Source organism: Panthera pardus, unplaced genomic scaffold (assembly GCF_024362965.1).
Source record: "Panthera pardus isolate Hobbes unplaced genomic scaffold, ASM2436296v1 HiC_scaffold_27, whole genome shotgun sequence".
In the NCBI taxonomy this organism is placed as follows: Eukaryota; Metazoa; Chordata; class Mammalia; order Carnivora; family Felidae; genus Panthera; species Panthera pardus.
In genome coordinates this window covers 54,804,687-54,817,943 of record NW_026526843.1, presented here as the reverse complement: position 1 = coordinate 54,817,943, position 13,257 = coordinate 54,804,687, and the positions used below count along the sequence as shown (strand labels likewise).

The 13,257-nt window shown below is 36.9% G+C and overlaps 1 protein-coding gene across 2 annotated transcripts in view; it reads right to left on the bottom strand.

Moving 5' to 3' along the window:
- Positions 1–13,257, bottom strand: part of CHM (CHM Rab escort protein) — a 254,693-nt gene that overhangs the window by 65,838 nt on the left and 175,598 nt on the right. For both annotated transcript variants that reach the window (XM_053891439.1, XM_053891440.1), the window contains one exon: positions 5,320–5,416. In XM_053891439.1, the coding sequence (XP_053747414.1) occupies positions 5,320–5,416 (97 nt within the window). The remainder of the gene's footprint in view (positions 1–5,319; positions 5,417–13,257) is intronic.

Here is a 13,257-nt window from a genome sequence, read left to right as displayed (position 1 = left end):
GAAATTAAAGTACTATGTAACTTTAGACTCATAAAAGCGTTAAATTGATCATTTACATATGGTAGAAGATAAGAAACTGGATTAAGAATTCTAAGGAAAATCAAAGAAGAAAACCAGTAGTAGTCAAAAAAAATTTTTTGAAAGTATGTTTGTAATAAGCATAAGTAAAATTACAAAACAACCTGGAATGTCACAGAAACTCTTTCACTGGAGAACTTAAAAATGGGGCCTATGAAGATTTAGATACAAAACTAATTAGAGGCAAGGGGAAGGTATAGAATGACTTATTGTATGAACATAAAGTATGTGAACAAACATTGTGTGAATAAAAAAAAATATGGTCAATAGCTAGACCAAAACACACCTAGGATCTAGTTTACTTTATTTGAATTTGTTTTGGTGTCATTTTTAATCTCCCAAAATTTATTTTTGTATTTTATTAATACTTTTCTTCCTCCAAAATGACGATAGGAAGGAATCCACCTCAAAAGAAAGAACAAGAAGAAATGACAGCCAGGGACTTAATCAACATAGATATAAGCAAGATGTCTGAGCCAGAATTTAGAATCTCAATGATAAGAATACTGGCTAGGGTTGAAAAAAATGCATTGAATCCCTTTCTGCAGAGATAAAATCTGGTCAGGACAAAAGTAAAAATGCAATAAATGAGATGCAATCTAGAATGGATGCCACGACAGGAAGGATGGATGAATCAGAGCACCAAATCAACAATATAGAAGAGACACTTATAGAGAATAATGAAGCAGGAAAAAAGGGGGGGTAGGCAAAAGAGCATGATATAAGAATTAGAGAACTCAGTGACTCATTAAACAGGAATAACATCAGAATCATAGGGGTCCAAGAAGATGAATAGAGAGTAAAAGGGGTAGAAGCTGTATATGAGCAAATCATACTGGAAAACTTTCCTAACCTGCGGAAAGACACAGATAAAAAAAATCCAGGAAGCACAGAGAACTCCCATTACATTCAACAAAAACCAACCATTAACAAGGGAAATCATAGTCAAATTCACAAAATACACAGACAAGGAGAGAATTATGAAAGCAGCAAGGGAAGAAAGTCCTTAACCTATAAGGGAAGAGAGAATAGATTTGCAGAACATGTATACACAAAGTGTGGCAAGCTGGAACGGAGTGGCAGGATATATTTAACATGCTGAATCAGAAAAATATGCAACCAAGAATTCTTTATCCAGCAAGACTGTCATTCAAAGTGGAAGGAGAGATAAAAAGTTTCCCAAACAAAAACTAGAGTTCATAATCACTAAACCAGCCCTGCAAAAAATTTTAAGGGGGGCTCGCTGAGGGGAGAAAAGCAAAACCAAAACAAAAAAGAAAAAAAGTCACAAAGACTAGAAAGGACCAGAGAACACTAGCAGAAACACCAACTCTACAAGCAACACAATGGCAATAAGTCCATATATTTCAGTACTCGCTCTAAATGTCAATGGACTAAATGCTTCAATCAAAAGACATAGGGTAACATTATGGATAAGAAAACAAGATCCATCTATATGCTGTTTACAAGATCATCTAAACAGAAAATCTACAAGGAAACAATGGCTTTAATGACACATGGGACTGGATGGACTTAACAGATATATTCAGAACATTTCATCCTAAAGCAGCAGAATATACATTCTTCTTGAGTGCACATGGAACATTTTCCAGAATAGGTCACATAGTGGGAAACCAGCCCTCAACAAGTACAAAAACATCAAGATCATACCATGCATATTTTCAAACCACAATGGTATGAAACTCAAAATCAACCACAAGAAAAAATTTCGAGAGACAACAAATACTGAAAGACTAAAGAACATCTTACCAAAGAATGAATGCGCAAACCAGTAAGTTAAAGAGGAAATTAAAAAGTACATGGAAGCCAATGAAAATGAAAATACCATAGCCCAAAACCTCTGGGATGCAGCAAAGGTGGTCATAAGAGGAAAGTATATGAATCCAGGCCTTCTAAAGAAGGAAGAAAGGTCTCAGATACAGAATCTAATCCACAACCTTAAAGAGCTGCAAAAGAACAGCATATAAAACCCCAAACCAACAAAAGACAGGAAAATACAGATTAGAGCAGAAATCAATGCTATTGAAACCCAAAGCAAATAAACAAATAAATAAACAAAACCAGTAGAACAGCTCAATGAAACCAGAAACTGGTTCTTTGAGAGAATTAACAAAATTGATAAACACCTAGGCAGATTAATCAAAAAGAAAAAGGACTCAAATAAATGAAATAAAGAATTAAAGATGAGAGATCACAAACACTGCATAAATACAAACAATAATAAGAGAATATTATGAGCAATTATATGCCAATAAATTGGGCAATCTAGAAGAAAAGGACAAAATCCTGCAAACATAAACTACCAGAGCTGAAACAAGAAGAAATAGATAATTTGAACAGAAATTTAATTAGTAATCAAAAATCTCCCAAAAAACAAGAGCCCACGGCTGGATAGCTTTCCAGGAGAATTCTACAAAACATTTAAAGAAGAGTTAACACCTATGTTTTTGAAGTTGTTCCAAAAAATAGAAACGGAAGGAAAATATCCAAACTCATTCTATGACACCAGCATTACCTTGATTCCAAAACCAGAGAAAGACCCCACTCAAAAAGGAGAACTAGAGATCAATTTCCCTGATGAACATGGATGCAAAAATTTTCAACAAGATATCAGCCAACCGGATCCAACAATACATTAAATGAATTATTTGCCACAATCAAGTGGGATTTATAATGGGATGAAAGGCTGGTTCAGTATCTGCAAATCAATCAATGTGATACATCACATTAATAAAAGAAGGACAAGAACCACATGATCCTTTCAATAGATGCAGAGAAAGCATTTGACAAAATACAGCATCCTTTCTTGATAAAAACCCTCAAGCAAGTAGGGATAGAAGGACCATAACTCAAGATCATAAAAGCCACATACGAGAGACCCATTGCTAATATCATCCTCAATGGGGTAAAGCAGAGCTTTTCCCCCAAGGTCAGGAATATGACAGGGATGTCCACTCTTGCCAGTGTTACTCAACATAGTATTGGAAGTCCTAACCTCAGTAATCAGAGAACACAAAGAAATAAAAGGCATCCAAATTGGCAAGGAGGAAGTCAAACTTTCACTCTTCGCAGATAACATGATACTCTATATGCAAAACCCACAAGATTCCACCAAAAAAATGCTAGAAATGATTCATGAATTCAGCAAAGTCACAGAATATAAAATCAATGCACAGAAACCAGTTGCATTTCTATACACCAATAACGAAGCAATAGAAAGAGAAATCAAGGAATCTATCCCATTGACAATTGCACCAAAAACCACAAAATACCGAGGAATAAATCTAACCAAAGAGGTGAAAAATCTATGCCATGAAAAATATAGAAAGCTTATGAAAGAAAATGAAGAAGACACAAAAAAATGGAAAATTATTCAATGCTCCTGGATAGGAAGAACAAATATTGTTAAAATGTCGATACTACTCAAAGCAATCTACATATTTAATGCAATCCCTATCAAAATAACCCCAACATTCTTCACAGAGCTAGAATAAATAATCCGAAAATCTTATGGAACCAGAAAAGACCCCACATAGCCAAAGCAATCCTGAAAAAGAAAACCAAAGCAGGAGGAATCACAATTCCAGACTTCAAACTGTATTACAAAGGTGTAATCACCAGGACAGTATGGTAGTGGCACAAGAACAGACACTCAGATCAATGGAACAGAATAGAGAACCCAGAAATGGACCCACAAATGTATGGCCAACTAATCTTTGACAAAGCAGGAAAGAATATTCGATGGAATAAAGACAGTCTCTTCAGCAAGTGGTGCTTGGAAAACTGGACAGCAACATGCAAAAGAATGAACCTGAACTACTTTCTTACACCATACACAAAAATAAACTGAAAATGAATAAAAGGCCTAAACGCAAGACAGGAAGCCATCAAAATCCCAGAGGAGAAAGCAGGCAAAAATCTATTTGACCTCAGTCACAGCAATTCTTACTTGACATTTTTCTGGAGGCAAGGGAAACAAAAGCAAAAATGAACTATTGGGACCTCATCAAGATAAAAATCTTTTTCACAATGAAGGAAACAGTCAGCAAAACTAAAAGGCAACTGCGACGGAATGGAAGAAGATAATTTGCAAATGACATATCAGATAAAAGGTAAGTATGCAAAATCTGTAAACAACTTATCAAACTCGACACCCAAAAAACAAATAATCCAGTTAATAAACGTACAGAAGGCATGAACAGACACTTCCAAAGAAGACATCCAGATGGCTAACAGACACATGAAAAAATGCTCAACATCACTCATCATGAGGGAAATACAAATCAAAACCAAAATGAGTTACTACCACACACCAGTCAGAATACCTAAAATTAACAACTCAGGCAACAACAGATGTTGGTGAGGATGTGGAGAAAGGGGAACTCTTTTGCACTGGTGGGAATGCAAACTGGTGCAGCCACTCTGGAAAGCAGCATGGAGATTCCTCAAAAAGTTAAAAATACAATTACCCTACGACCGCGCAATGGCACCACTAGGTATTTATCCAAAGGATAAAGGAGTGCTGCTTCGAAGGGACACATGCACCCCAATGTTTATGGCAGGGCTATTGACAATAGCCAAAGTATGGAAAGAGCCCAAATGTCCATCCACAGATGAAAGGATAAAGAAGATGTGGTACATATATACAATGGAACATTACTCAGCAATCAAAATGAATGAAATCTTGTCATTTCCAACAATGTGGATGGAAGTGGAGGGTATTATGCTAAGTGAAATTAGAGAAATGCAAATATCACATGACTTTACTCGTGTGGGATTTAAGATACAAAACAGATGAACATAGGGGAAGGGAAGCAAAAATAATATAAAAACAGGGAGGTGGAAAACATAAGAGACTCTTAAATATAGAGAACAAACAGGGTTGCTGGAGGGGTTGTGGGTGGGGGGGATGTCTAGATGGGTAAGGGGCATCGGGAAGACACTTGTTGGGTTAAGCGCTGGGTGTTATATGTAGGGGATGAATCGCTGGATTCTACTCCTGAAATCATTATTGCACTATATGCTAACTAACTTGGATGTATATTTATATATACATGTGTATACATGTATATATATTGCCCATATACATATATATACATTGCCTATACACATATATATATATTGCAAAACTATAAACAGAACCCAGAGAACTTTATCAATGGCTGTCCCCCTTTACTGCCAAAACAAACACATAAGACAACCAGATTCTACTGTGCTCACATGTGCCTTTCATGCATGTCATTGTTGAGGAACATAACTCAATGACCCGAACAGCAAAAGTTCCTGTCTCCATTGCTGGCACTGTCAAAATGGAAATCTGAAAAGTAGAAATAAAATATTAGACATAAGGGGTAGATCTCATTTTCATTCTTCTATCATTAGAGTTTAGTTAACTCTCAAATTATCTTTTTTTCAAACTCCATGATGTTTGAAAAAATTTAGCTTGTAAAGATTTTAGAACAGAATTTGAAACATGTAACATATACATGTGCCTGAATGTCCAATTTCTGCATTATTTATATACTTATATATCACATATGTTGTATTCATATAATTCATGGACAAGAAATGTTTCAAATATCTTTAATATTTGTTAAATTCTTCACTTATTATTTTCAAAGGATTAAATTATGACTCATTACTTCTGAATTATATGCACTTTAGTATTTGAAAACAGATCATATTAATTTTGATTATTCATAATGGCTAAAAGCAGTAGGTATAGAGTGTTAAAATTTAAAAATGTTACAAATCTGAAAGATGTTGAAATAAGCAAAGTAATATGTCAACAGTGTAGCCAAACATATACCAAAATGTTTCCAAATGAATGTCTTTAAGGATTCCAGTACTAAAACTAGAAACCCAGAATTTAAAGTAAAATGGAAAATTATTTTAAAATAATGTTTATTGGGGTACCTCAGTTGGTTGAGCACCTGACTATTGATTTTGGCTCAGGTCATGATGTCACGGTTTGTGAGATTGACTGACTACATCCGGCTCTGTGCTGATAGAGGGGAGCCTGCTTAGGATACTCTCTCTCTCCCTCTGTCTCTGCCCTTCCCTTGCTAGGGCTCTCTCTCTCTCAAAATAAATAAATAAATATTTAAAATATTAATTAATTAATGTTTATTGATATGCAGTATGCTGATATGCTATAGGCACTACTAATATATTGCATGGCCTTATAATTAAAATGACAATCAGGTCAATGTTTCTCTATAAAACCAAAAGTTTCAATATTAATTCTCAATTTAATCTTCAATCTGAGAAAACTATATTCTCTCATATATAAAACACTTGTCAAAATGTGAAGCCCAATTTACACTTTTACCTGTGAGCCCTATGCTTAGATTTTGACTCGTGATGTCACATTGATAGCCAATACAGGAAATGCCTACAAGTTCTCAAAACAGATATTCTTTTGATAACCATGGATATTCTACTATCACATTACTTAGAAATACATTTTTGGGCTTAAGATGTCCCCAAAACTGTGTTCTCCATATTCCTCTTAATGCCCTTTTGCTGCTGGATGTCCATGACACAAAATGTACTTTAAAGAGAGAGGAACCAGTAAAACATGTATCTAATGTATAATAATTATCAAATGATTATGAGTAAAAACGTTTAAAGCCAGAAAGGTATTGTAGGAACTGCACCAACATTCAGGCATAGCACATTTTATTGTACTTTGCTTTATTACACTTTGCAAATACTGGTTTTTTTTTTTTTTTTTTTTTTTTTTTACAAATATAAAGGTCTGTGGCAACCATACATTGAGCAAATCTACTGGTACCATTTTTCCAACAGCATTTTGCTTACTTAATATCTCTAATTCACATTTTGGTAATTCTCACAATATTTCAAACTTTTTTATTATATTTTTTATGGTTATGTATGATCAGTGATCTTTGATGTCACTATTGTAATTGTTTAGGGGTTCCATGAACTGAGCCCATACATATACAACCGCAAATTTCATTGATAAATGCTTTGTGTACTCCAACTGCTTCACCAGCCACTGTTCCCCAGTCTCTACCCTCTCCTCAAGCCTCCCTATTCCCTAAGACACAATAATACTGAAATTAGGCAAATTATTAACTCTATAATGGCCTCTAAGTATTCTAGTGAAAGAAATAGTTGCACATCTCATACTTTAAATCAAAAGCTAGAAATAATTAAGCTTATTTCTAAGTGAAAAAGGGATGTTGAAAGCCAAGATAGACCAAAAGCTAGGCCTCTTGTACTGAACAGCCAAGTTGCAAATGCAGAGGAAAAGTTCTTGAAGGAAGTAAAAGGTGTTACTCAACATAAGAATGTAAGAAAGGTAAAGAGATAGATTGTTGATATGGAGAAAGTTTCAGTGGTCTGTATCAAAATGGCTACCACATATCCTTAAGCCAAAGTCTAATTCAGAGCAAGGCCCTAACTCTCTTTAATTCTATGAAGGCTGAGAGAAGTGAGAAAGTTACAGAAAAGTGTGAAGCTAGCCAAGGTTGGTTCAGAAGGCTTAAGGAAGGAAGCCATCTCCGTAACATAAAAGTGCAAGGTGAAGATGATGGAGAAGTAGGAGGACCGGGATTTTCCTTGTCCGTTAAACATGGCTGTTTTGAGGTCAGATCACTTGGAAAACCCAGGAAATTGATCTGTGGAGCAGCAAAAGGATCTCCACAGTTGGACGGTGGACAGCTTAGCAGGAGTGAGATGTGTGGATATGAAATGAGGGAAATAAACCAGCATAGCCACTGGGGAGGGAACCCTTTCTGTGGAGAGACAGAAGGGAGAGAAAGAAAGAGTGGTTGTGAAATAATGGCATCGAGTTAGCACAAGAGGAAAACCTCTACAGACTATGGAGGGGGGAATGAAAAGTATGGAGAGTGTCAGTTCTTTTTTGTACATAACCTTAGGAGATGAAACTCAGAGGTTTTGCAAGTGCATGACTTTCTCGAGAGTAGAGCAATGGCACACGCTCCTGGGGAGCGGGTAGCTGGCCCTGGAGTGCATAGCATGGTGTAGCGATCTCCAGGGTGCACTGGGAAAGAATAGTACCCTTCCTGGATTATTTGGAAACAGGTTTTATTGCCTCCCCAAGGACAAAATACTCTGCAGGTGCCAGCCAAAGACCTTTCAGCAGTAGGACCCCTGGAGGAGGGGAGTGGATCTGGATTTGCACCATTTGGGGTCCATTCAGACTTCAGGATTTGAATCCCATCAGAGTGCCAAGGGGAAGCCACAGGAGAATAATGGTGCAGGGCAAGCTGACTGCCCTTGCTATTCAGTGAGGGCTGCCTGAACAGCAGGGGGTGAGAGCCCAGTCGGGAGGAGAGATTGGGGTGACGGAAATTTTCCTAACACCAACACAGTGGGACTTAAGAGAGTAGCACAGCGGTCACCAGTGGAGGCAGTACACGCTTAGAACAAACCCTACCCCTCCATGCCTAGCAAATGCTCATTTACCAGAGCAAGACTAACGTACTCAATGTAGCCAGACTCTCCTCCAGACCAACACAGCCACCAGCCTCAGGCACCAACAGACAACCTTTTATTTTTTTCTTTTTTCTTTCTTGCTTTCCTCCCTCTCTTTGTTTTCTTTTCGAATCAGATTTATAGTTTCTGATTTGTTTTTTGTCATATCTATCTACACATATATACACTAGCTATCTATCTACACACACATACACACACACAGACATATATATTTTTTGATCAGGCTTTTTAATTCTACTCAGGTTCCATCTTTTCTCTTTTCTTTTGCTTTTTTTCTTCTTTCTTTTCCTTTCTCTTTCTTTGGAATCAACCTTATAGGTTTTGATTCTCTATTTGGTTTTCTTTCCTCCCCTTTCATTGTTCTCTTTTTATAGCATCAGGCTCCCCCCCACCTCCTTTTTTTCCAGGGTTACTTCAACAAAGAAATCAAAGCACACCTAGTTAAAGGTCCAAACACTCCATCATTGCAAGCAAGGAGGAGCTCTGCAGAGGACTGATCAGTGGTACTGGGCAGCCAGAACCCAACAGCAGAGTACATGCAACATACAACAGAAGTACTTCCTGGAGTGCCAGGCCTGGACATTGTACGGTCCCTTTTTAATATAGCAGTACTCTCGGGTGAAGGACACATAAAAAGTTTTTAAAACATGTAAAAGACAGACTGCCAGAATGACAAGATAGAGGAATTCTCCCCAAAAGGAAGGTCAAGAAGAAATCACAGCCAGAGAATTGCTCAAAACAGATATACACAATACATCTGAACAAGAATTTAGAACAACAATCATAATACTAATAGCTGAGCTTGAAAAAGGCTTAGAAGACAGCAGAGAAACCCCTGGTACAAAGATCAAAGACCTAATAACTTGTTAGGATGTATTTTTAAAATGCTATATCTAGAACCTAACCAAAAAGGTAAAAGATCTGTATGTGGAAAACTATAGAAAGGTTATGAAAGACATTGAAGACGACACAAAAAAATAGAAAAATATTCCATGCTCATGGATTGGAAGAACAAAAATTGTTAAACAAATACTACCCAAAGCAATCTATATACATTCAATACAATCCCTATCAAAATAACACCAGCATCTTCACAGAGCTAGAAGAAACAATCCTAAAATTTGTATGGAACCACAAAAGAACCCAAATAGCCAAAGTAATGTTGAAAACGAAAACCACAGCTGGAGGTATCACAACTCCAGACTTTAAGATGTATTACAAAGCTATAATCATCAATACAGTATGGTATTGCCACAAAAACAGACACCTAGACCAATGGAATAGAGAACCTAAAAATGGACCCACAAATATATGGCCAACTAATCTTCCACAAAGCAGGAAAGAGTATCCAATGAAAAAAAAAAAAAAGATAGTCTCTTTAGCAAATGGTGCTGGGAGAACTGGACAGCAACATGCAGAAGAATGAAACCGGACCACTTTCTTACACCATACAAAAAGTAAATTCAATATGGATGAAAGACCTAAAATCTGAGACAGAAAACCATCAAAATCCTACAGGAGAAAACAGGCAGCAACCTCTTTGACCTCGACCTCAGGTCATATCTCCAAAATCAAGGGAAATAAAAGCAAAAATGAACTATTGGGACCTCATCAATATAAAAAGCTTCTGCACAGCTAAGGGAACAATCAACAAAACTAAAAGGCATCTTATGGAATGGGAGAAGATATTTGAAAATGACATAATGGACAAAGGGTTAGTGTCGAAAATAACTTATCAGATTCAACACCCATAAAACAAATAATCCAGTGGAGAAATGGGTAGAAGACATTAATAGACATTTTCCAAAGAATACATACAGACGGCCAACAGACACATGAAAAGATGTCCAAATCACTCATCATCAGGGAAATACAAATCAAAACTGCAATGAGATACCACCTCATACCTGTCAGAAACGATAAAATTAACACAGGGAACAAAAAATGTTGGTGAGGATGTGGAGATAGGGGAACCCTTTTGCATAAGAGACTCTTAAATACAGAGAACAAACTGAGGGTTCCTGTAGGGGAGGTGGGTGGGGGGATGGATTAAATTGGTGATGGGTATTAAGGAAGGCACTTGTTGGGATGAATACTGGGTGTCCTATATAAGAGATGAATCACTGGGCTCTACTCCTGAAGCCAAAAGTACACTGTATGTTAACTAACTTGAATTTAAACTTTTTAAAAAAGTGCAAGGTGAAACAGTAAGTACTGATAAAGAAGCTGCAGCAAGTTATCCAGAAGATGTAACTAAGATAATTCATGAAGGTGACTACACTACAGTACCGATTTTCCAGAGATTGAATAGCATTCTATTGGAAGAAGATGTCATCTAGGACTTTCATTGCTACAGAAGAGAAGTCAACATCTGGCTTTAAAGCTTCAAAGGACAGGCTGACTCTCTTGTTAAAGGCTAATGTAGCTGGTGACTTTAAGTGGAAGCCAATGCTCATTTATCATTCTAGTAATCCTAGGGCCTTCAAGAATTATTTTAAATCTATTCTCCCTCTGCTCTGTAAATGGAACAAGAAAGCTTGGATTATACAACATAGTTTACTGAGTATCTTATGCCCACTGTTGAGACCTACTGCTCAGAAAAAAGATTCTTTTCAAAATATGACTGCTCATTGACAAAGAACCTGGTCACCCAAGAGCTCTGATGGAGATGTACAACAAGATTAATGTTGTTTTCATGCTTGCTAACACATTTTGCAGAATAAATACCTCAATGCCAGGGGCTCGTTGTTTAGCCAATTCAAAGAATGAGGAGGTGGACACAGAATAAAATGAGCAGCAGGCAAAAGTTTATCAGAGTGTAAGATCAGAAGGTAAGAATAGTATGAAAGGTCTCTTTACAGAGAGGGGACATCTGAAAGTGAATACCCCTGAGTATAAGCAAGCAACTTTATTTTATAGGGTTTTGGTCTGTTCCTCCTCTTCTTTTTGGTTTCTTTTTAGGAAAAAAAAAAAAAAAGATACCTGTAGGTGATGAGTTGTTTATTCCTGAGGGAAACATGAAGGGGGAGTAGGTGGTATTTGTTACATTCTTTTTTTTTTTTTTTAAGTTTATTTATCTTTGAGACAGAGAGAGACAGAGCATGAACGGGGGAGGGTCAGAGAGAGAGGGAGACACAGAATTGGAAGCAGGCTCCAGGCTCTGAGCCATGAGCCCAGAGCCCGACGCAGGGCTTGAACTCACAGACCGTGAGATCGTGACCTGAGCCGAAGTCGGACGCTCAACCAACTGAGCCACCCAGGCGCCCCATGTATTTGTTACATTATTAAGAAAAACTTTACGCCTGAGGGAGTTTTTCTCATAGATGTTTCCAGCATTGTTTTAAAATATGTGGCTTTGCTCCCTGGGACCTTCAAGTCCTAGCCCCTCCCTTTCTACATACTGAATCCTATCTTTACCTATCAAACATCTTTTCTGCAGTTCATGGATCCACAAGGAATTTTGACTTTCAAGTCTTATTATGTAAGAAATGCATTTTATCAAACTATACCTGCCATAGACAGTGATTCCCTTGATGGATGTGGGCAAAGTAATTTGAAAACCTTCAGGAAAGGATTCACTATTTAAGATGCCATTGAGAACACTCATGATTCACAGGAAGAGTTCAAAATATCAACATTAACAGGAGTTTGGAGAAAGTTGATTCCAGCCCCCATGAATGAATTTCAGGGTTCAAGACTTCAGTGGAGGAGGTAACTGCAGATGTGGTGGACACAGCAAGAGAACTAGAATTAGAGGTAGAGTCTGAAGAAGTGACTAAATGGCTGCAATCTCATGATAAAACTTTAACAACAGAGGAGTTGCTTCTTATGGATGAGCAAAGAAAGTAGTTCTTGAGATGGAATCTACTTCTGACAAAGATGCTGTGAAGATTGTTGAAATGACAACAAAGGGTTTACATACTACATAAACTTAGTTGATAGAGCAGCAACAAATTTTGATAGGATTGACTCCAATTTTCAAAGAATGTCTATGGTGGGTAAAATGCTATTAAACAGCATTATATGCTACAGAGAAACCATTCATAAAAGAAGAGTCAATTGATGCAGCAAGGTTTATTGTTGTCTCATTTTAAGAAATTGTCACTGCCACCCAAACCTTTAGTAACCACCACCCTGATCAGTCAGTAGCCATCAACATCAAGGCAAAACCCTCCACCAGCAAAAGGATTAGAACTCACTGAAAGCTCAGATGATAGTTGGCATTGTTTAGAAATAAAGTATTTTTAAGGTAAGTACATTTTTTTATACATAATGCTATACTGAACACTTAATAGGCCACAGTATAGTGTAAACATAATTTTATATGAACTGAGAAACTAAAAAAAAAAAAAAATTTGACTTGCTTTATTGTGACATTCACTTTACTGCGGTGGTCTAGAACTGGACTCACAAAACCTTTGAGGTATGCCTATATTTCTTTTGTTTCCTACAACCGTAATGTCTAATTTTTAAAAATTTAAATACAATCAGTAACCCCGACCACAGTACCTTCTGTGTCTTGAACTCTGAGAAGGTAACTGTCTTAAAACTCACAGAGATTAGGAAAAGCCACCAAAAGGGAATACCCTCAAACCTCTAGTACCACTTCCATAAAATTTACCTAGACTTACACCTACACTTTCCTCTCTTTAAGGTTCATCACATATGCTT